The sequence below is a fragment of the Loxodonta africana genome, chromosome 18 (genome assembly GCF_030014295.1).
Source record: "Loxodonta africana isolate mLoxAfr1 chromosome 18, mLoxAfr1.hap2, whole genome shotgun sequence".
Classification (NCBI taxonomy): domain Eukaryota; kingdom Metazoa; phylum Chordata; class Mammalia; order Proboscidea; family Elephantidae; genus Loxodonta; species Loxodonta africana.
This window is the reverse complement of record NC_087359.1, coordinates 68,807,685-68,827,713: the sequence shown is the minus strand read 5'-3', so window position 1 is coordinate 68,827,713 and position 20,029 is coordinate 68,807,685. Positions and strand designations below refer to the sequence as shown.

Genomic DNA, 20,029 nt, shown 5'->3' with positions numbered 1-20,029 from the left:
GCTCTCCTGCACCTACCTATTGCTTCACTCCCGGCTCCTAATCACTTCTGTGACATCTTCCCATCTCACCCTGAAACTCAAGAATGGTCTGGGCTTCAAGTATCTCGAAGTGGCCACTACAGCCCAGCACAGGGTATGCATGGAGATGAGAAGGGAAGCAGGGCTAGGAAGAACCAAGCAGGATACCAGGCTGCTGGGCACTACCGCTTCTCTGACCACAAGGGGACTCTGCCAAGGGGAGAGCTCCCACCTGCTGCCTGCCTGTCCCCCAGCCTGGCATGAAGCCCTCAGCCCTCCTGCTGCCCAGATCTCCTCCCAGTTTGACCTTCCCATGCCTTTATATGCCCCAAGAGGATTTTAGGTTTCTTGATGGCAGGGCTTGGGAACCACAAATCTCAAGAAACGGCGAAGGCAGTCACTTTCCTCAGGCAGGGGACCAGATCAAGTCTCCAGCCAACATCCTCCCTTTCCTCAAGCCTCCAGGCTTTGGGGGCCTGGCTCCTGTGCTCACCCCAAGCCCTATCCCCTCATCCCCCACTGGCTCCAACCTTCAAACATCTGTTCCCCTCTCAGTCTCTTTACTCCCTCCCCCATCAGGCTGCAGAAGCAGGGACCAGACCCCATAAACTTTTACAGGGGTTAAGTGAGATGATTTGAGCCGTCTGTCACATTCTTGGGCAAAAAGCTGGAAAGCAACAGATGAACCTGGAGTTTTGGGTTTCCTCACTCTATCAGCTTCTGAGACTTGGCTAATTTACACAGTATTTGCATAATACCCGTGGGTGCTTTTTCTTTAATGATTTTTCTGAAACACTCCAGTTCCTGTTCTCCAGGGGCACCAGCTTCCCTGTCCAGTCTCCTCCCGCTTCTGACCCCTACGATGCTCCAGATTTGGGGGTAGTGTCATCAATCCAATTTATTGAGTAAGCCCTCAATGAGATGGAAGGAGGGAGGGCCACATCCTCCCACTGCAGCCGCTTCAACCACTGTGAGTAGCTTCTGCTCTCTCCTGGCCCCTCGGCTTGGCCTTAGCGTCTCCACTGAGGAAGAGGCCTTCTGCTGTCCTGAAACTAACACCCAAGAGGAGGGAAGATCTCCTTGGAAAGGTCATGAGGATCAGGACAAGCAGGGCAAACTGGAACAAGGGTAGAACAGACCAACGTCCTTTATGACAAAGGAACAAACCACACACTGTGGATGGGAAATAAATAGAGGGGCCCGGGGCAGCAGAGTCCAGGCCCCCCAGGGGCACACCAACTATGGCAGTATTGGCCCCCCACCCGCCTCAGCCACTGAGGAAGAGCCGCTTGTAGGCCTTGTTCATCTGCTCCAAGAAGATGAAGGTGAGGACAGTGTGGGGACCCAGGCGGGCATAGTACGGCGTGAAGCCCTTCCACAGGCTGAAGAAGCCCTCGTAGCGAATGACCTTCACCAGCACGTCCTAGACAGACAGGCAGGGGGCTGGGGCCAGGACCTGGCCTCGATGGCTCTGTCCCACATCCTCCCCCCGCCCCGTTACCCTCGCAGCCCTCCCCAGGGCATCCGACCCTCTAGTCCGGGGCTCCTGGCCCTGCTTCCTCACCAGTCCGTTCTTGTATTCCGGTTTCCCATCAATCGTTCGCATGTTTTGGATCCTGGTGGAGAGAAGATGGGGTATAACAGACATAAGGGGGGCCCTCTCACCATTCTCAGGCCCAGGCCTACACACTCACCGAGTCTTGACAATGTCCACGGGCATGGAGGCGGCAGTGGTGACAAGGCCGCTTATCATGCTGGCACAGAAATGGCACAGGATGTTGTCAGAGAAGTACCCTGTGGGAGTGGGGCAGGGGGTGGCACACCGTCAGCTTGGAGCTGGTCAGGCCAGGCTCGGAGCTGAGGGCCCAGCTCTGGATCTCACCTGAGTCCAGCAAGAACTGCTTGGACTGGGAGTAGGAAGCAAGCTGGGCAGCGTTGACGACGACAGCCCGGGCCATGGTAGGGATGCAGCCCTGATGTGGGGGAAAAAGGGAGAAGAGTCAGAAATGTCCAAGATCAGATCCCATGCCCCTGCAACCTCCAGCCCCTCCAGTCCACTCACCCGCCACAGTGTGGCGACCCCCTCCTCCCGGACAATTCGAAACAGGGCATTGAACACGTTTTTGTAGCCACGGCGCTGGTCAGGTGGAAGCCTGGCAGGAAGGTAGGAGGAGCCCAAGCTCAGGATGGCCCACCCTGCCCACGGGAGCAAAGAAATGGAGGCCAGAAAAAGAAAACACTCTGCTCTAAACCAGGTGGCAGAAATCCGACCTTTGTGTCTAGATTCCAAGAACAGGCCTGGGGGAAGGCTCAGGACTGGAACTCACCGGCCATCAGCGGTCATGCGGATGAGAGCCACCTCGGCTGGTGTTCCCACAAAGGCACCAGTTGCACCTGCAGTCATGCCAATCACAGCCTTCAGCAGAAACCCAGGGGGTGTACCATCTGCCCCAGTCAGGCGCTCAAAAAGCACGGTGTAGATGCCAAGGCGAGTGGTGGTGTAGGTGGCCTGGCGCAGCAGGCCAGCTGACAGACTAGGGAGTGAGGGGCCAGCACATTAGGCCAAGGTGTGGAGCTGTCAACCCCAATCCCACCCCCCATCCTGTGGCCCCAGTACCCGGTGTAAATGCCCCGCAGTCCTTCGGCCCTCAGGATGCTGGCGAGGGCATGAAAGCTGGTTTTGTACTCCCGTGTCTTGGCCCCTTCGCCGCTCAGCTGCATCCGGTTCTTCACCAGGTCCAGGGGCTGCACAAAAACTGTAGCTCCCATCCTGGGGGAAGATGGGAGTGGAGTCAAACACCAGGTGTCACAGACCTACCAACGATCACTGGAGCCTGGCAGTAAAGGGGTTACAACAGACAAGGCCTGTCGTGGGCCTGACAGAGTCCAGGTAGCTGGCAGGCATGTAAGTCTCTGTGTGTCTGAAAAAGCCAGTGGTCCAGAGAGGCCCTGCAATGAACGGGCTTCACGCAGCTCCATGGGGCTTAAGCAGTGACCTGGGGGTGCGTTCGGGGACGGAGGCATGCAAGACTGAGACTCCACGTAGTCCAGCAAGAGTCATGTAATGACCTGGGACCCCACACGGCCCGGCGAAAACAACCAATGGGTTGGGAAGCTCTTGTGGCCTGGACGGGACCGTGTAAGGACCTTGCATGCAGTCCAGTGAGGGGCCCTGCAATGCGTGAAAAGCCCATCAAGGGCCTTGCAATGCGCTGGCGACCACGGTGACCCGGCGCCGGCTCGGTTCACTGCAACAGAACCAATGATGAACAAGGCCCAGTTCTTTGCGCCCGTTTCTTTCTCCTTCTTTCCCATCCTTGGGGCCTGAGCTTACCCGGCCAGGCCCCCAAACAGGAACTTGACGGACTTAGGGGAGGTACGGGGCTTCCCGTCTATCCCGCCGGCCCCGGAACTCGCCGCCGCCGCCATCGCCTCTCAATGCCCCTCGGCTCCCGGTCCCGTGCGCGCGCGGCCCCGCTCGCGCCCAAGGTGACACCGCGCGCGCAAAGGGGCGAGGGCGCGCGCGCACGCCCCTCCGGCTCACAGGTTCTGCACCCGGGGAAGTTCTCGCAGGCGCGCAACGCAATGGAAGCCGGGAATAAGGCGAAGTCGAAGGAGGAGCTTGTAGGATGGGTGGGGAAAGAGGTGTGGCATATTGGGAAACCAGAATGTGGGCGCAATTTGTACCGAATTGGAATCGCGGGAAAATAGACAAGAAGCTGTTCGAAGGTCTCGCGAGATCGAGTGAGCCAGGCCCGCCAAGGTTAGGCGGTCTCTCGCGATAAATGTAGCAAGATTTCAACCGGGGCGGGGGGGGGAGGGGGAAAACGTAGTCAGCGCTCTCGCGACACTTGAAGTACCGCGGCGGCGGCGGCGGCGGCAACCAGAGGGAGGAGGAGAGGTTTGTAAACAGGGGTGTTTCAGGATCCCGAGGACTAGAGGGGAAACCATCAGGGCGTCTTTTGGGGCATCGGTGCTCCCTACATCTTCTCAAGCACTTCCTCTGCCTCTAACCTTTCTCTTAACCGGCCTTTTAGGACCGGAAGCCCTTCCTCTTGAGCGTCCAGTGCTTGAAGCTGCTGCCTTTCTCTACCGGAAGCCTTTTTCCAGGGGCTAGGAAGACGGCCCACCCGGCCGGAAGTCCCACCTCCTTGCGCTCCCCCACCCTTCCAGAAGTTTTTCTGTCACCCCTGCTTCCTTCAATCCCCTCTCCCGGTTTTATCCTCAACCTAGAAACTAGGAAAGGATACGTTTAGTGTTTCTCTACCAGCTCTACAAAACAGGTTGACTCCCTCACTCCCTGAGTCGAGGTTCCTTCTCCGGCGCCCCCATGTAGCTAGGAAGTGGAACCTGGGGGTAGTGGGACCCCTGGGATCCTGAGGGAGGGGCGAGGAGGACGCAGAACCCCGCTTCTGCTCCTGCTACCCAGGCGGCGGCTCCTCAGCCTCTCCCCTCCCGCTGCCATGCACCCTGCGGCCTTCCCGCTTCCTGTGGTTGTGGCCGCTGTGCTGTGGGGAGCGGCCCCCGTCCGGGGGCTCATTAGAGCGGTGAGTCTGAGGGGCGGATGGGGGAAGGGCGCCGTAGGGAGGGCTTGCAAGCAGAATAGGGACGTGGACTCTCTGGCCGCAGACCTCGGACCACAACACCAGCATGGACTTTGCAGACCTCCCGGCACTTTTTGGGGCAGCCCTGAGCCAGGAGGGACTCCAGGTGATTTTCTTCCCTTTTCTCATTTCCTCAAATCCTCGGTCTTGAGTAGGGGTGGAGAAGCCTTGCCACTAGTGAAGCTGGTGATAGTCAAGTTAGGAACGAAGGGTATGAGGACGTCAAGCGTGGAATTCAGAAAAGAGGGAGAGACAAAAGAGCCCACCTCTGGAACTCCCAGCCTTGCGAGGGAGCCTGAAAGCGGACCAAGAGAAAAGGCATGGCGATGTGGCGCTTATCAGTAGAGTCTCTGAAGCCAGCTATTACTGGTCTGACCTTGGGCGAGTTAATTATTTTCAGAACCTTATTTTTCCCATAAAGTGGGATAATGATAGAAATCCTGTCAAGTTGTTGTTAGGATTAAAGTGGATAAACAGTTTTGTTAATACTTCATCACAAAGATTGCCAATAGCAAGACTTCATTTGGGTCATGGATAGTATAGTCGTTTATGAGATGGGCTGGGAGAAATGGAAGTGAGGAGCCTGCTCTCTGAGAGTGTTTACTGGAGAAGGGAATGTGAAGCAGAACTTGACAGAGTGGCACGGACGGATAAGTAGAATTACAATTAGTGGGAAACGTGAATTAAGCATGGAGTATGGGATACTGGTCAGGCCATCTAGGACAGGGAGAGGGATGCTGGGAGGATCTGCTAAAGGGCTGTCGTTTGCTGTAGTTGCATCCTCTGGAGGGTAAGGGAAGATTAGACTTTTGATTGGGGTAGGATGCTCAGACCCAGGAATGACCAGGGAAGTGGGGATGGAGGATGTGAAGCATGTGGGAGTCAGTGTGTTTGAGGGGCTCTGTGGGAACAGAACCTAGGGAGGAGATTTCCAACTGTTGTCTGCTTCTCTCCCTCAGGGGTTCCTTGTGGAGGCTCACCCAGCCAATGCCTGCAGCCCCATTGCGCCACCACCCCCAGCCCCAGTCAATGGGTCCATCTTTATTGCACTGCTTCGAAGATTCGACTGCAACTTTGATCTCAAGGTTGCTGAATGTGAAGTGGGAGCTGGGAAGCTGAGGGTAAAAAAGTCACCAGGAATGAAGGGAGACAAGGCCCATGATGGCTTCTTATCCCCTGCCTTGTCCTTAGGTCCTGAATGCTCAGAAAGCTGGTTATGGTGCAGCTGTGGTACACAACGTGAATTCCAACGAACTTCTGAACATGGTGTGGAATAGCGGTAAAGTCGGGATGTCTGGACAACTGAGTTTTCAGTAGCGCTCAGACCAAGGGGTGGTGGGAGGGCTGAAGGATTAGGGAAAAGAAACTGATCCCGGTGTAACGCCCTGGTTCCTACAGAGGAAATCCAGCAGCAGATCTGGATCCCATCTGTGTTTATTGGGGAAAGGAGCTCTGAGTACCTGCGTGCCCTCTTCGTCTACGAGAAGGGGTAGGACGTGTGCCTCCTTCCCACCCTTCCTTTGGCAGTTCCATGCCAACCGGAGCCCAGGCCTTGCAGCCCTGACCCATTGAGTTTCAGCCCTATCTTGCCTTTTGACTTTTTTCCCACCCCCCTCTCCACCCATGGGCCTTGTCTGGAGCCAGTTACTTTGTCCTTCTTTTTTAACCCTTTGTCAGTCCTGTTCTTCTGACACTGGTCTTCTTTTCGCCAGGGCTCGGGTGCTGCTGGTCCCAGACAATACCTTTCCCTTGGGCTATTACCTCATCCCTTTCACAGGGATTGTGGGACTGCTAGTGTTGGCCATGGGAGCAGTGATGGTGAGTAGCTCAGAGAGCATGATAGGAGGAGGTGGGGCCTATAAGGCCGGGCTGGATCTGGAGTGGGAGGTGAGGTGGTTTGTACTAGGTTGTCCAGTTTTGAAACCCAGTGCAGTCGAGTCGATTCCGACTCATGGCAACCCTATAGGACAGAGTAGAACTGCCCCATAGAGTTTCCAAGGAGCACCTGGCGGATTCGAACTGCCGATCCTTATGGTTAGCAGCCGTAGCACTTAACCACTTCACCACCAGGGTTTATGAGTCAGAATCAACTCGACGGCAGTGGGTTTGGTTTTTTGGTTTTGGTCCAGTTTTGTTCCCTAAGGCTGGTCCGTCCGCTCCCCAGATAGTTCGTTGTATCCAGCACCGGAAACGGCTCCAGCGGAATCGACTGACCAAAGAGCAGCTCAAACAGATTCCTACACATGACTATCAGAAGGGTGAGTAGGTTTGGGGGCAGGAGGGCCTCTCCCACAGCTTACCCGGTTCTGAAGACATTTGAGCCCAGGAGATGAAAGAGTAACAATGGCAGGGAGAGGTATCAGGGAGTTCTGAGATGCCACCTTCTTTTACCCACAAATACAATGAGAACAGGAAAGGAGATGAAGAGCAGAGTAGGACAGGAAGTAGAAAGCAAAGATGATTAAGTAAGATATTTGAGGGAAAAAAAAAAGGAGGGACAGGCCCTGCTTATGAAAAAGAGGGTAGAGGTGGAAAATGGGGTGGAGGAATGAGAGGACTCAGCCTGAGAAGGAACAGGTGAGGAGGGGCTGGGTCAAGCCCTGGAGCCTCCAGTGTCCATATAAGGCTACGGCAGAGGGCCAGCCCCCATTTCCACTCCTTCTACTCCGGATTGCTCTACCCTCACCACCGCCCCCCCCGCCCCCCCCCCCCCCCCGCCGCAAAAAACCACTTCCCTTCTTACCTCTGCTTTTCTTTGCTTGTTTCTTCTAACCCCAAATTCTTCTGTGTCTGCCCTGGCCTTACCCTACCCAGATTAGCTCTTCCACTGGCTCTGAAGACGAGAAACTCATTTTGCAGAACTTAGCTCCACCCTGAGCCTCCAGAACGAGTTCTTGTAGGCCTTGGTTCAGAATGGGTCAGTGACTGCCCCTCTTCTCTTCCTTCTCCAGGAGACCAGTATGATGTCTGTGCCATCTGTCTGGACGAGTATGAGGATGGGGACAAACTGAGGGTGCTCCCTTGTGCTCATGGTGAGGTCCTCACCCCGTGTCCACGCACCCACCCCCCCAGCAGGCGTCAGGGGCCTCACCTCATTCTTCTCCCCAGCTTACCACAGCCGCTGTGTGGACCCCTGGCTCACTCAGACCCGGAAGACCTGCCCCATCTGCAAGCAGCCCGTCCACCGGGGTCCTGGTGAAGAGGATCAGGAGGAAGAAACTCAGGGGCAAGAGGAGGGTGATGAGGAAGGGGAGCCAAGGAACCACCCAGCCACAGAACGGACCCCACTCTTGGGCTCTAGCCCCACTCTTCCCACCTCTTTTGGCTCCCTAGCCCCAGCCCCTCTTGTTTCTCCCAGGCCTGCAGATGCCCCACCCTCTCCTTCTTCAGCTGCCATACTGGTCTAATATCCCTTCCCCCCATCTCCAGTGACCTATTTGCACAGCCCCTCTTCTTCCCTCTGGTCTTCTATGTGGAGGTAGGGGACATTCCAGCCCCAGGTTTCTCCTTTACCCCACCCCATCCTTTTGAGCGGTTTGGGGAGGGGCAAAGGGACTGGGTCTTCACTTTTTAATAAAATTGTTTTTCTGGACTAAGGGTGAGATCAGCCTTACACAGGTGAACTTATCCTTTGGGGTAATCACCCCCTTTTTTGCCATAGTTTTTTCTAATCCTGCTTGGCAGAGGGTTCTGGGAGAGACTAACCTGTAGTCATGGGGACAGCCCCAGTAGGCACTCACTGACTCAGAGGGGGAGCCCCACCCACACGTGGGGATGACTCAACTTGTCCTGCCTTGCCTGCAGGCCTGGGCCCATTCTCTGGCCTGGATGGCTCTATTCCATTACCCCCCAATGCACCCAGCACGCTGAGGAGTAAGAACCTGTGGCACTGCCACTCTGGGAGGCTGGGCCCCCAAGCCAGGAAGGCCTGAGGCAGGTGCGTCTTGGACATGGAGGCAAACTCAATTCCTGAACTCAGTAGTGCCTCAATCTTCCTCCCAGTCACCAAGCCAGGACAGAGACCGTTCACGGTGCCTTTCCCCGATCCTGACACTCAGGCTAAAATCACACAGCACCTTGTTAGTAGAATCTTTTTTATTCAGAAAAAAACCCAAAAAACAAAAAAATTTTCCAACCACACACAGGAGGGGTATGGGTAGGAGGAGGTGTCTGTCCGTCCAGCCCCGGCCCCCGCCCCACATGGTTTTGGCAGCAATAAGGGGTGTGGGGTAATGGCCCAAAAAATAAAAATGGTGTATGTGTGTATGGGCAGGAGAGGGGTGCAGAAGCAGTGGGAAGTGGTGGGGGGAAGGGGCAGACGAGGTCAGTACTGGGAACGCCGCAGGTGGGAGGCCATTTCATAACATTTCTTGTTGATCAAACCACCGTGGACACCTTCTTTGCCCATCAGCAGGACTAGCGCTGGAGAAAAGAGAAAGGAGGCTAGTACCCAGGTGTCACAATTACACCCCCTGCCAGCTGTTCAGCAGCTGTCCAGCCCTGGGGGCTGTAACCCAACCTCATCCCTTCCAACCCCTCCCCTCCCATACACACAGGCAGGCTGTCAGTCACCCTGAAACAATAGGGCTTTTCAAAAGGAGAAAAATCAAGCTTAAAAGGCTGGGGAAGAACAGGCTAAAATTTAGGGGTCAAAGGCTAGTGGACTGTTGACTCATGTTCAGGCCAGAGAGGGCTCTGGATGAGCCTGCCACCTCAGGTTTTAACAACAAAAAAAAAAGGCTCAAAAGATGAGAGCTTAAATGATGGCTTACAACCCCAACATTCTACCTCTTCTGTGAAAACAGTTTCTAAGCAGAAAAGAAGGCTCAAGGCAGAAATGAACTCAGGAGGTAATGTGGTTTCAGCTTCTTTAAATTACGAGATGAGGAACTGAGACAAAACATCCTAGCATCCAGAACTGGGAGTACTGGTCTGCTTCCCTTCACATTGGGAACCACAGACAGAAAACAAAAACTGAAGGAAATATGTTAAGGATCTCAGAGGCAGAGCAGTGGTAAGGGTCAGAAACTCACTCTTGGCAGTCATGGTGACAGTGAGGTTGAAGGTGGGGGCTCCGCCAGTGCTCTTGGTGCGAAGATCCATGGTATATTCCCCATCCAGCAGCAGTGAGTCCCGGATCACAGAACATTTCTGGCCCCCAAGTGTCAGCCCATTCACGAAAAAACTTGACCGATCTTTGCCAACCAGAACTGCAACCTCTGCTGGCTGAAAAGGGAACCAAGGACCTATCAAGGGAGTCAGTGCACCAAGGTTCCCACTCTGTTCTACAAGGACCCACCTTCCTTCCACTTCTCAGGGAGCTAGAACCCCCAGGAAGGAGAGATATTCGCTTTGTGTAAATCCATGAAATTTGAGAAACTCCTAAGGCTGGGAAGTTAATGCACAAAAAATCATGATCCTCAAACCTAGAGAATGGTAATAGGGAAAAGAGGGTGCCATATCCCTCTGGAGACTTAGATCTCGGATTTTAATAAGGGAGGCAAACCCAGGAATTAAAGGGGACCAAAAGTCAGGGAGAAGACTGGGGTGGAATAGAGTGGGGAGCCTTTGGATGCTCAAAACTCTCCTTCAGGAAAAGCAGAAGCAGAGAGGAGAAGGGAGGGGGCGGGTGAGGCATGAGAAGCAACTTTGTCCTTATTTGGTCAAAGGTTCTGCAGTTGTTGTTAGGGACCCGGACGCCTGGGTCTCCAAGTAACCTAGAGTTTAGGTCCAGGTGTCTGTGCCCCAAGATGAGGAAGCAGACCCCTGGAGGCTCTCTGGGAAAGTTGGAAAACTTCTGAAGTATGCCCCAGGCCATACCCGGCCAGTCAGCTCTCCCTTCTAGCTACCCCAGGGAACCCTTCTCCCCCTTACACCCCAAACCCCCACATCCGGTCCCCTCCCGCCCGGAAATCCCCTTCCCCCCTTTCGAACTTCCGCTCCCCCTCCCCACTTCCGGGCAGTGTGGACTGGGGAGGTGGTGATGGGACAGCGATAGTCATCCCTTATTCCACAACTTGTACTAGACCAGAACTTCTCACAAAGTTCCCCGCTCTAGGCCCCAGTGGGTGGCGGGAACGGAGGGCGAGGGGACTTCCGGGATTGACCTCAGAGGAATGTTGGGTCCTACGTGCCGAGTTAGGGGGGCGTGTGGCGGCCTCGCCCTCTCTAACGGAGCTGGGAGGGGCACGGAGCCCATGGAAGGCCGGCATGGGACCCAGACCACGCGTCCGGGGCTCCCTCCCGTGTAGGGGAACAATGGTGGAGGGGACGCGTGCTGGAAGCCGGAAGTAGTACAGGGGATTCAGGGGTCCCCTAGCCCCTTCTCAATCATCATTTCTGCTGGAAATTGCAGCGCGTGCCCGCCGCGCCCTGGAGGAGGCGGAAGTGGGCCGCCGCACCGGGAGGCGCGCCCCTCCCCGCCCTGTGCCCCGGATGTAACGCCCCGTCGCGGAAAGCGGGGCGGCCGGCGGGATGGGCGCCGCCGCCTGGGGCGTAGGACCCTGGCGGGCAATGCATGGATGCGTTCCCATGCAGCCGCCATTCGTGCCGCTTCCCGGGCAAGGACCGGGTCACGGCCTTTCACCGCTCTCCTCAGACCGCGCCCGCCCCCACCCAAGTCCCTCCCTCAGGCTCCAAGCCCCGCCAGTCCCCCAGACCGCGCAGGCTTCGCAGTACCGTGATGTTGACGAAGGTTTTCCCGGGGACGGCGGCCCAGACGGAGGGCGAGTCCTTATAGCCCACGATGGCCGCGTCCTGACAGGTCCCGTCCGCCATGAGGTTGTCGATGTAGGCGTTCCACCCGGCCATGGCGCTGCTACTGGGGCTGCTCTCGGTGCTGCTGCTGGGGCCGCGGGCTGAGCTCGGACTGCCTGGGGCTGGCGGGCGCGGGGGGAGGCGGGGAGCTTGGGGCACGCGCTGCCGTCCGGACCGCGGCTCTGCTAGCTGTGCAGCAGCCCTCGCACCGCCACTTCCTGCTCCTCCTCCCCCCGCCAACTAGATTTTTATTTGCAATGGGCGGCAGGGGCGGGGCCTGCTCCTGTTCCCTCCCTCCCCCCTCGCCTGCCCAGATACCGAACTTCGCAAATGCAATTTAAAAAATCCCTCCCCCTATTGCAAAATTTGCAGAGTTCGATGGAAAGCTATGTAAAAAGGATGGGGGGAGGGAGCGAGGCTAGGGTTAGGGCTCCGCCTCGCATTGAGTATAAACCAGATTTTGGTATAGGGGGAAGGGAGTGAGCCAGAGGGAGAATTAGCAAGCTGCAAATTTAGCAAATGAAAGAAGGTTTGGGGAACCCGGGGTTAAACGGAACGATTCTCCCTTCCCCCCACCTCCGCCGGAGGGAAGGGACGGCGGGCGGCGGCGCGTGCGTCTGCGCTTGCGCCTGGGCCGGAGGGAAGGCGCGTGGAACGGTTAGGGCCGGCAGCCGGCTTCCCGGGCGCGCGCTGAGGCGCGACTTGCCGGAGCGATTTGGACTCTCTCGCAAAGGAAGGCGGGTCGGGGACGTGTCTCCCGCCTGGCGGAAGGGGCGAGGGTGCGCGCGCTGTCGTCTCTACAGTCTTGATTTAAGAAGTGAGGGAGCGAAGGGGAGGTGGACAAAACACCCCGGCCGTTTTCAGAGCTGAAGGCACCACCGGGGGCACCCAAGTTGGGCTCACTCGAGCTCCCCCTCCTTACAGGGGATAGTCCTTTTGTGAGATCAGCGGCAGCCCAGGGCCTCGCCCACGCCCTACCCCCGCCGTGGGCCGCCGGCCTTGCACCTTGGCCCGTCTCTACAGAGGTCACTGAACGCGGGCGCCCGCAGGGCGAGACGGGCGGGACTATTTAAGGCGGAAGAATACCAAGAAGTACCCAGACTGGAAACTTTCTCAAGAAGGGGAAAGTCCCTTGTATTTTGGACACGTTTGCTTTGGGTTTTTTTTTTTTTAATTTTCCTTCAGTAAAATTTAAGCTGTGAAACTGTGCGTGATTAGTTCGCTCGTCGCCAACCGGGAAGGGGGTCCCTTTGCTTGGGTAAAATCGGTCCCGGTCCTGCCCCGTCGCCGCCGAAGGGCTGGGCTGCTTCCGGTCCCTCGGGAGCGGGACCCCGGGCTCACGCTGCGCCTCCCGGGCGGGAAGGGGCTAGGTGTCTCCATCGTCCTCGGGAGCCGGCAGCGGCTCCCTCACGGGCACCCCCGACCCGCACCCGACGCCTCCCGAGCCCCTGTTCCTCGACAGCCGCCGCGGCTGAGTCACTGGCCAGCTCGGGAGGAGCCGCCCTCGGGCACGTGGCGGTGCTCCCCGCCCGCCATCTCCTGACCTCTGGCCCGCCGTGCCCCTTACCCGGGGGTGGAAAAATCCCGGGAGGGAGCGGCCGAAGTTAAGGGGGAGAGACGGGATGGGAGACTGGGGGGCAGGGATCCTGGAGTGGGGCCTGGGAGCGCAGACGCCGCGGGGCAGGCGGGCCGGGAGCAGAGCTGGGGGAGGCCGCCGGCGAGAGAGATCTCCGAGCCGGGAGCCCAGTGCTTCGCCCGCTCGAGCCTCGGCGTCCCTCCGTTTCCCGGCTGGGGCTGCAGACAGAACTCGGGGCGACCCCAATCCACCCAGACCCGCCAAAGCGGAAAGCGTGGCCGAGTGCAGGGACCCGCTTCCCTAGGACGCTACGGGCTGATCGCCCGACTAGCCACAGGCGTTCCGGCGCTCCCGTCCATTCATTTTTTTCACTCCTGACTCAACATCATCCTTTGATGGGATCCATCATCCCTGAAGCGCTGGCGGTCGGTGGGGAAGAGAGCTCCTGACCGACAGTCCCCACGATGGAGCGTTAAGTGCTGTCCTAGCGCTATCAGTCGGGCGCGGCGCCAGCTCTGAGGGCCCATCTAAATTCATCGCCCTGCCCTCTCCTCGCCCCTTTGCTGGCCGGCACTGGGTCCGGTGGGGTGGAGCCGAGAGTGGCTGTTATGAGGAGGACCCTAAAAGGTGAGACCCTCTCGCCTCCTGGGTGAGGGTTCACTTTACGACCGAGAGCTTGCCCAGAGCCCCACCCCCTTGCTCCACTTGAGGGCCGAAGCAGCCCCGCGCCGCCAAGTGAGCTGAGCATGTGTGGATGTCAATCCAGCAGCCCCTCTTCCAGGCCCCCTCCCCAGCCCCGCAGGCTCGGGTTACACCTGGCCTTTCCTAAAGGGCACTAGTTCCTCTTTAACCTTTGCAAAAGGGGACTTATACGTTTGAGGAGGGTGAGACTCCCTCGATCTGAAGCTCCTTTCCTGCACCTCCCAAGAGGTAGAATTAATAGAAGGACTTTTATGGGGGGGGGGCAGGGAAAATGGGGGGCATCGCTGACCTTTGGGAGGGGGGCAGTTCCCAGGGCCAATGGCTTCATACTTTAGGCTGCAGTGGGCACTTGGCTGCCAGCCTGGTGTGGCGAGGGGAGGGGGGGTGATGGGGAGAGAGAGAGGCGGGGCTGGCAGGGACTGAGGTGGATCGGGGATAAATGCCCAGCCTGAGAGGGGGTGAACTGACACTGTCCCGGCTGCCACGTAGACTCGAAGCTCACCCCAAGCCCCCAGCGAAGACATCCCAGGTCTGGTGAATTTTCCAGCCCCAGGGGCTGGGGATGGTAAAGGGTGAGGGTAGTGCTGGCTTGAAGAAAGTGCGGGACATTTCTGATTTCTTTCCACCTGGGACTGGGGAAACTTGAGAAAGACTAGAGGGGCTGGAGGAAGCAGGATGGGACACGCTCTGGGAGCACTCAAAGACACAGGGAAACAAGGCTGGGAGGAGAGGCAGGCAGGGGTGGGTAGGGAGGATAGATAGAGCTGGAGCCATTTGGGGAGTTTGGGGTTCCGTGAGGATTTGGACAAGATTGGAGAGCAGAAAAAGGACAGCCTGAATAGCTGGAGAAGATTTGAGGGCTAGGAGGCCATGGAAAATAGATTGCTTGACTGGAATAAGTGGAAGGAGAAGGCCTAAGTGTAGGTCTGGGGGAAACGGAGGTTCGCGGACTGGACTGGTAGAATCCAAGGAGTTACAAAGGAGAGGACCCCTAGAAAAGTCGGGGAGGGGGTTAAGATGGGTTCTAACCTCCTAGTTAGGTCTTTCACTATCTTAGGATGGGAGTGCAATAGGAAAGGCTCTGAGTGGGGGAGGGGGCTACTCCTCCCTCTTTGGTCTGTGACCTTTTTGTGGGATATTTTTAGCTCCAGCACCTGCCTTCTTGGGGTGGGGAAGACTCTTAAAGGGCAAGGGATTTCTGGTTCCTTGAGGGATCAACTGTCCACACTCACTCCCACCTCTTGTCCAGCAGCCATGGCCATGCAGAAAATCTTTGCCCGGGAAATCCTGGACTCCAGGGGCAACCCCACGGTAGAGGTGGACCTGCACACAGCCAAGGGTAACACAGGCCCACTGGATCAGTTTGCTTTGGGAGACCCCAGCCCTATTTGGCCTTTGTCCCACAGTTCTGTGCCACATCCTCTCCTTTCTCTGGGTAGCCTACACCAGATTCCTCCCCAGGCCCTTCTCTTCCAACTGGTTTCGGAGCTAGGAGAAGCAGAAGCCTCTCGCTCTGGCTCAGGAAGGAGACCTCCGTTCTTAGGGTATGGGCGGGGACTCTTTGTGATCTTCCAATTCCTCCTGTCCCAGGCTGATTAAGGAGCTCTGGTGGTGCAGTGGTTAAGCACTCAGCTGCTAACCAAAAGCTTGTTGGTTCACACCCACCAGCTGCTCTGTGAGAGAAAGATGTGGCAGTGTGCTTCCATAAAGATTACAGCCTTGGAAACCCTATGGGGCAGTTCTACTCTGTCCCACAGAGTTGCTATGACTTGGAATTGACTCGACAGCAAACAGGTTTGATTTTTTTTTGTCCAGGCCGATTCCGAGCAGCTGTGCCCAGTGGAGCTTCCACGGGGATCTATGAAGCTCTGGAACTAAGAGATGGAGACAAATCACGCTACCTGGGGAAAGGTGAGGCAAGGCCAATGCAGGAGGGGTAGAGGATGGGAACTGAAGCTCTTGAGGAGCTGGGTTACACAGGAAGAGACCTGACTAGGAGATCAGAGCTCTTCTGAACCCCCTCCCTGGGTTTTCTAGGGGTCCTGAAGGCTGTGGAACACATTAACAAGACTCTAGGCCCTGCTCTGCTGGAAAAGGCAAGTGAAGGGGCCCGCTCCCCCGCCCTCCTCCCTGCACCCCTGTTGTGCTCACCCCAGACAGCCCATTTCTGGGAAGTACCAAACCCATCCCCTCTCCCCCAAACACCTTCAATCCTTCCTCCTGCACATGCCCTGACTCCTGAGAAATCTGACCCCTGCTCTCCCGCCTCAAACCTGCTCTTTCAGAAACTAAGTGTTGTGGATCAAGAAAAAGTTGACAAATTTATGATTGAGCTGGATGGGACCGAGAATAAGTGTGAGTGAAGGGGGAGGGATGAAGGAGGAAAGGGTGCAGGTTGGGGGTGGGAGAAACCCCAGGGGCAGAGGCCTGGTTAATTTTGTGTCCCACTTTTAGGGGCACATCAGAGCTGGATGGGTTTGTATTCGTTCCACAGGCATTTCCTGATGCCTGCTGTCTGCCAGGCCTGGGCTAGGCTTTGGATGCAGACATGAAGCTGACACATACCCCTGGGGTGGGGTATCCCAGAGCTCCAGGTGCATAAGAGAGATCACTTGGCAAGCTCTGAATGCCCAGTGGTTTGGGGCTCTGGATTCTTCCCAGGGTGACCAAAGAGGGTGTTCGAAGAGATGACCCCATACCCTGGGAGAGAAGCTCTCATCCTTTCTTCCCACTTGCCTCCTTCCAGCCAAGTTTGGGGCCAATGCCATCCTGGGTGTGTCCCTGGCGGTGTGCAAGGCTGGAGCTGCCGAGAAGGGGGTTCCGCTCTACCGCCACATCGCAGACCTCGCTGGGAACCCAGACCTCATTCTCCCAGTGCCTGTGAGTGCAGTTGCCCTGCTACATCCCAGCTCGGGGTGCAAAAACCAAAACCAAAACCAAACCTACTGCCATCAAGTTGATTCCGACTCATAGTGACCCTACAGGATAGAGTAGAACTGCTCCACAGGGTTTCCAAGGCTGTAATCTTTATGGAAGCAGACTGCCACATTTTTCTCCCGAGGAGCGGCTGGTGGATTCAAACCACTGACCTTTTGGTTAGTAGCCAAGCTCTTTAACTACTGCTCCACCAGGGCTCCTTCTGGTGCATAAGCCGCCCCTGGAAAATCCACCTTCCAGAACCAGCTCCAAAGAAGCCATTTCCTGAAATCGAACCTCTCAAACTGCGGTTCGGCCCCTCCTCTCTCTCCCATAATCCAAATCTTCCCTTAAGACTCCCTGAGCTTCCTTCCCGTGCTATGTAGCCCGTTCCTTCACATTCCAATCCTAGGCAAAAACTCCACCCTCTAACTCCAGCCTGCACCCACCCCCCCAGATCAGATCGAGAGCTTTTTCGTGACAAGGATCTTGGCATTTCTTGGTATCTTCTTTAAACCTTAAAAACCCCAGTGCCCTCGAGTCTTTAAACCTTATTGAGCCAAATTCCCTCTTTATGGAAACCCTTTGAATTTAATCTCAAAGATTATGTTACCATTTATTGTGTTACTTACTAGACAGATTGTATAAGAGCACAGACTCTGGGGACAAACTGCTGTGGTTCAAATCCTGGTTCTTCCTGTTCTCTAGTTGTGTGATCTTGGGCAAGTTATTTAATCTCTATATGCCTCAGTTTCTTCATTTATAGAAAAGGAGGTAATAATAAAACAACCAAACCAAACCTGTTGCCCTCGAGTTGATTCCAGACACAGCAGAACTGCCCCCTAGGGTTTCCGAGAAGCAGCTGGTGGATTTGAATTGCCGACCTTTTGGTTAACAGAGGAGCTCTTAATCATTACACCACCAAGGCTCTGGGGACCAAAAAAAAAAAAAAAATTTTTTTAGTACCTAGTTAATACAGTTGTTCTGTGAATGAAATGAGCTAATACAGTATATATAAAGTACTTAGAGCAGTGCCTGGCACAGTAAAAAAAAAAAAAAACCAAAAACCAAACCCATTGCCATTGAGAGGATTCAGACTCATGTCGACTCCACATGCTTCTGTATAGAACTGTACTTTATAGGCTTTTCAATGGCTGTAAGCTGATGGAAGTAGGTTGCCAGGCCTTTCTTCCACTGCACTTCTAGGTGGATTCGAACTGCTAACCTTTCAGTTAGCAGCTGAGCACCAATCATTTGTACCACCAGGGACATTACCTGGCACATAGTAAGTGTTATGTAAGTGTTAGTTATTATCGTTATCAACATCATCATTATCATATACCAAATATATGCTATGTACTTTACATTTGATTTTTTTAATTTTCAGCAAAAGATCCTGCACGAAAGTAGATGTTATGCCCACTTTATAGAAATGAAAGAAGCCCTGAGTAGTAAAATTATTCACCCTAGGCCCCTCAGCTGTAAGTAGGGAAGCCAGGATTCCACCTCCAACCCCCAGCCCTTCTTGATCCCTCGTGCTGCCCCGGCCCAGGTCTGAATACCCTGTCCCCCTCCCAGGCCTTCAATGTGATCAATGGGGGCTCCCATGCTGGAAACAAGCTAGCCATGCAGGAGTTCATGATTCTGCCCGTGGGAGCCAGCTCCTTCAAGGAAGCCATGCGCATTGGTGCAGAGGTCTACCACCACCTCAAGGGCGTCATCAAGGCCAAGTATGGGAAGGATGCCACCAATGTGGGTGACGAGGGTGGCTTCGCACCCAACATCCTGGAGAACAATGAGGGTCAGTGCTCACTGGGAGCGGGGGTGAAACTCCTGCGTTTCCACCAAGAGGAAGGGTGCAGAGATGGGGCCACTGGAGCCTCAGGTCCTCTCTTGCTCCTCTCCCAGCCCTGGAGCTCCTGAAGACAGCCATCCAGGCAGCTGGATACCCAGACAAGGTGGTGATTGGCATGGATGTGGCGGCTTCGGAGTTCTATCGCAATGGAAAGTATGATCTTGACTTCAAGTCGCCCGATGACCCCGCACGGCATATTACTGGGGAGAAGCTGGGGGAGCTGTACAAGAGCTTCATCAAGAACTATCCTGGTGAGACCTCCCATTGCTCCTTCCCAAGTCCCCAGCAACTGCCTAACACACTGACCTCACTGCCCTCCACTGCCACCTAGTCAGGTCCTTCCAATCCTTTGCCCCATCAGTCTCTACCCAAAGCCTTCTGATCTGTCACCCCTCCGTGAGGCCCCTTCTTACCTCTAATGCCCTGACTCTGCCCTCCACTCCCACCAGTGGTCTCCATTGAGGACCCCTTTGACCAGGACGACTGGGCCACCTGGACCTCATTCCTTGCGGGGGTCAACATCCAGATCGTGGGGGATGACCTCACAGTCACCAACCCCAAGAGAATTGCCCAGGCTGTTGAGAAGAAGGCCTGTAACTGCCTGTTGTTGAAGGTCAACCAGATTGGCTCAGTGACTGAGTCCATTCAGGCGTGAGTCTCTCCTGGCCCTGGGGTTCACCATAGCCTCCCTTTGTCCCAACCACTCCAGCTAAAACCTTGCCTAGTAATTCCAAGTCTACCTTTTCCCCAGGACCTGACCCACCCACACCCACCTGACCTGCTATTGTGACCCTGCTATGGACCATGCCCCCACCCCATGCCATTCCTCTCTCCCAAATTCTGCCATTCTTCCCTCCAGCATCTCAGGAGCTCAAATTCAAGATCTGGAATCTCCCCTTCCCTCCTACTTTCCAAAGAACTCAGAGTCACTGCCTTCCTCTCTAAGTGCCCACTGCCCTATTAGGCAGCACTACTTAAAACAGCACTAGCCTGAGGAGGTCTCCTCAGGCCTTATCAAGTCCCCTCTCTACCCAGCTGCAAACTGGCTCAGTCTAACGGCTGGGGGGTGATGGTGAGCCACCGCTCCGGGGAGACTGAAGACACGTTCATTGCTGACCTCGTGGTGGGGCTTTGCACAGGACAGGTACTTGTGGCTCCTCTGCTGAATGTCTAGTTTTCCTGGGGACCTTGGCCCTCAGTTGAATACCACCACAGGCTGCTCCCCCAGGGCCAGGCTCAGCCCCTCCTCTGCAGCCACACCTCACCCTCTGAATTTCTCTTCACTCCTCAGATCAAGACGGGTGCCCCCTGCCGCTCAGAACGTCTGGCCAAGTACAACCAGCTTATGAGGTACTGTGGGTCCAGTGGGCCTGGGGAGCGGAGGGCCGTTGGGCTGGGAGGCAGCAGCTCTGACTTTGTCTGCCTTTCAGGATCGAAGAAGCTCTTGGGAACAAGGCTATCTTTGCTGGACGCAAGTTCCGTAACCCAAAGGCCAAGTGAGAAGCTGGAGACGCCAGGCCCCCACCGGACAGACACAGGTCTTGGAGTATTTCCCCCTGAAATAAACACTGCTGCCAACCAAGCGAGCGTTGCTTCTTTGTG

General features: G+C 55.8%; 4 protein-coding genes across 11 annotated transcripts; 2 read left to right on the top strand and 2 right to left on the bottom strand.

Annotated features, from left to right (window-relative positions):
- Positions 1–898: 898 nt before the first annotated feature.
- Positions 899–3,564, bottom strand: SLC25A11 (solute carrier family 25 member 11). The gene is made up of 8 exons (XM_064271648.1): positions 3,353–3,564; positions 2,636–2,788; positions 2,346–2,552; positions 2,081–2,171; positions 1,901–1,991; positions 1,713–1,812; positions 1,583–1,634; positions 899–1,441 (listed from the first exon to the last, which is right to left on the bottom strand). The coding sequence occupies exons 1-8, from the start codon at positions 3,445–3,447 to the stop codon at positions 1,286–1,288; spliced, it is 945 nt and encodes a 314-aa protein (XP_064127718.1). The 5' UTR covers positions 3,448–3,564; the 3' UTR covers positions 899–1,285.
- Positions 3,565–3,840: 276 nt separating this feature from the next.
- Positions 3,841–8,218, top strand: RNF167 (ring finger protein 167). Of its 2 annotated transcripts, XM_064271647.1 has the most exons (10): positions 3,841–3,919; positions 4,056–4,565; positions 4,648–4,728; positions 5,582–5,707; positions 5,814–5,901; positions 6,021–6,111; positions 6,335–6,440; positions 6,787–6,880; positions 7,574–7,654; positions 7,731–8,218. In XM_064271647.1, the coding sequence occupies exons 2-10, from the start codon at positions 4,482–4,484 to the stop codon at positions 8,027–8,029; spliced, it is 1,050 nt and encodes a 349-aa protein (XP_064127717.1). In that variant the 5' UTR covers positions 3,841–3,919; positions 4,056–4,481; the 3' UTR covers positions 8,030–8,218. The 2 variants fall into 2 exon arrangements, with proteins under 2 accessions (XP_064127717.1, XP_003416773.1); XM_003416725.3 differs by lacking the exon at positions 3,841–3,919 and having other exon boundaries at positions 3,926–4,565.
- A 481-nt stretch (positions 8,219–8,699) lies between these two features.
- On the bottom strand, positions 8,700–11,534 carry PFN1 (profilin 1). Its single transcript, XM_064271650.1, has 3 exons — positions 11,301–11,534; positions 9,656–9,848; positions 8,700–9,044 (listed from the first exon to the last, which is right to left on the bottom strand). Exons 1-3 carry the CDS (start codon positions 11,430–11,432, stop codon positions 8,947–8,949), a joined length of 423 nt encoding a protein of 140 aa, XP_064127720.1. The 5' UTR covers positions 11,433–11,534; the 3' UTR covers positions 8,700–8,946.
- A 1,528-nt stretch (positions 11,535–13,062) lies between these two features.
- Positions 13,063–20,009, top strand: ENO3 (enolase 3). Of its 7 annotated transcripts, none has more exons than XM_003416870.4 (12): positions 13,063–13,581; positions 14,909–14,995; positions 15,472–15,567; positions 15,694–15,752; positions 15,942–16,011; positions 16,403–16,536; positions 18,151–18,373; positions 18,481–18,678; positions 18,877–19,078; positions 19,463–19,571; positions 19,719–19,777; positions 19,858–20,009. In XM_003416870.4, the coding sequence occupies exons 1-12, from the start codon at positions 13,563–13,565 to the stop codon at positions 19,925–19,927; spliced, it is 1,326 nt and encodes a 441-aa protein (XP_003416918.2). In that variant the 5' UTR covers positions 13,063–13,562; the 3' UTR covers positions 19,928–20,009. The 7 variants fall into 7 exon arrangements, with proteins under 7 accessions (XP_003416918.2, XP_023412117.1, XP_064127715.1 ...); XM_023556349.2 differs by having other exon boundaries at positions 14,906–14,995; XM_064271645.1 differs by having other exon boundaries at positions 13,063–13,884.
- The last annotated feature ends 20 nt before the right edge of the window (positions 20,010–20,029 follow it).

Bases quoted from the DNA above. Each gene is read 5' to 3' on its own strand.
- SLC25A11 (XM_064271648.1), bottom strand. From the start codon at position 3,447: ATGGCGGCGGCGGCGAGTTCCGGGGCCGGCGGGATAGACGGGAAGCCC. The intron at 2,172-2,345 runs GTGAGTTCCAGT...CCTTCCTGCCAG, and splicing joins CGCATGACCGCTGATGGCCG to GCTTCCACCTGACCAGCGCC. The intron at 1,442-1,582 runs GTGAGGAAGCAG...CTGTCTGTCTAG, and splicing joins CGGAATACAAGAACGGACTG to GACGTGCTGGTGAAGGTCAT.
- ENO3 (XM_023556348.2), top strand. From the start codon at position 14,674: ATGGGTTCTAACCTCCTAGTTAGGTCTTTCACTATCTTAGGATGGGAG. The intron at 15,753-15,941 runs GCAAGTGAAGGG...CTGCTCTTTCAG, and splicing joins GCCCTGCTCTGCTGGAAAAG to AAACTAAGTGTTGTGGATCA. The intron at 18,679-18,876 runs GTGAGACCTCCC...CACTCCCACCAG, and splicing joins CTTCATCAAGAACTATCCTG to TGGTCTCCATTGAGGACCCC.
- PFN1 (XM_064271650.1), bottom strand. From the start codon at position 11,432: ATGGCCGGGTGGAACGCCTACATCGACAACCTCATGGCGGACGGGACC. The intron at 9,849-11,300 runs GTACTGCGAAGC...TTCCCTTTTCAG, and splicing joins AAACCTTCGTCAACATCACG to CCAGCAGAGGTTGCAGTTCT. The intron at 9,045-9,655 runs GTGAGTTTCTGA...TCTTTTCTCCAG, and splicing joins TGTCACCATGACTGCCAAGA to CGCTAGTCCTGCTGATGGGC.
- RNF167 (XM_064271647.1), top strand. From the start codon at position 4,482: ATGCACCCTGCGGCCTTCCCGCTTCCTGTGGTTGTGGCCGCTGTGCTG. The intron at 4,566-4,647 runs GTGAGTCTGAGG...CTCTGGCCGCAG, and splicing joins TCCGGGGGCTCATTAGAGCG to ACCTCGGACCACAACACCAG. The intron at 4,729-5,581 runs GTGATTTTCTTC...TCTCTCCCTCAG, and splicing joins TGAGCCAGGAGGGACTCCAG to GGGTTCCTTGTGGAGGCTCA.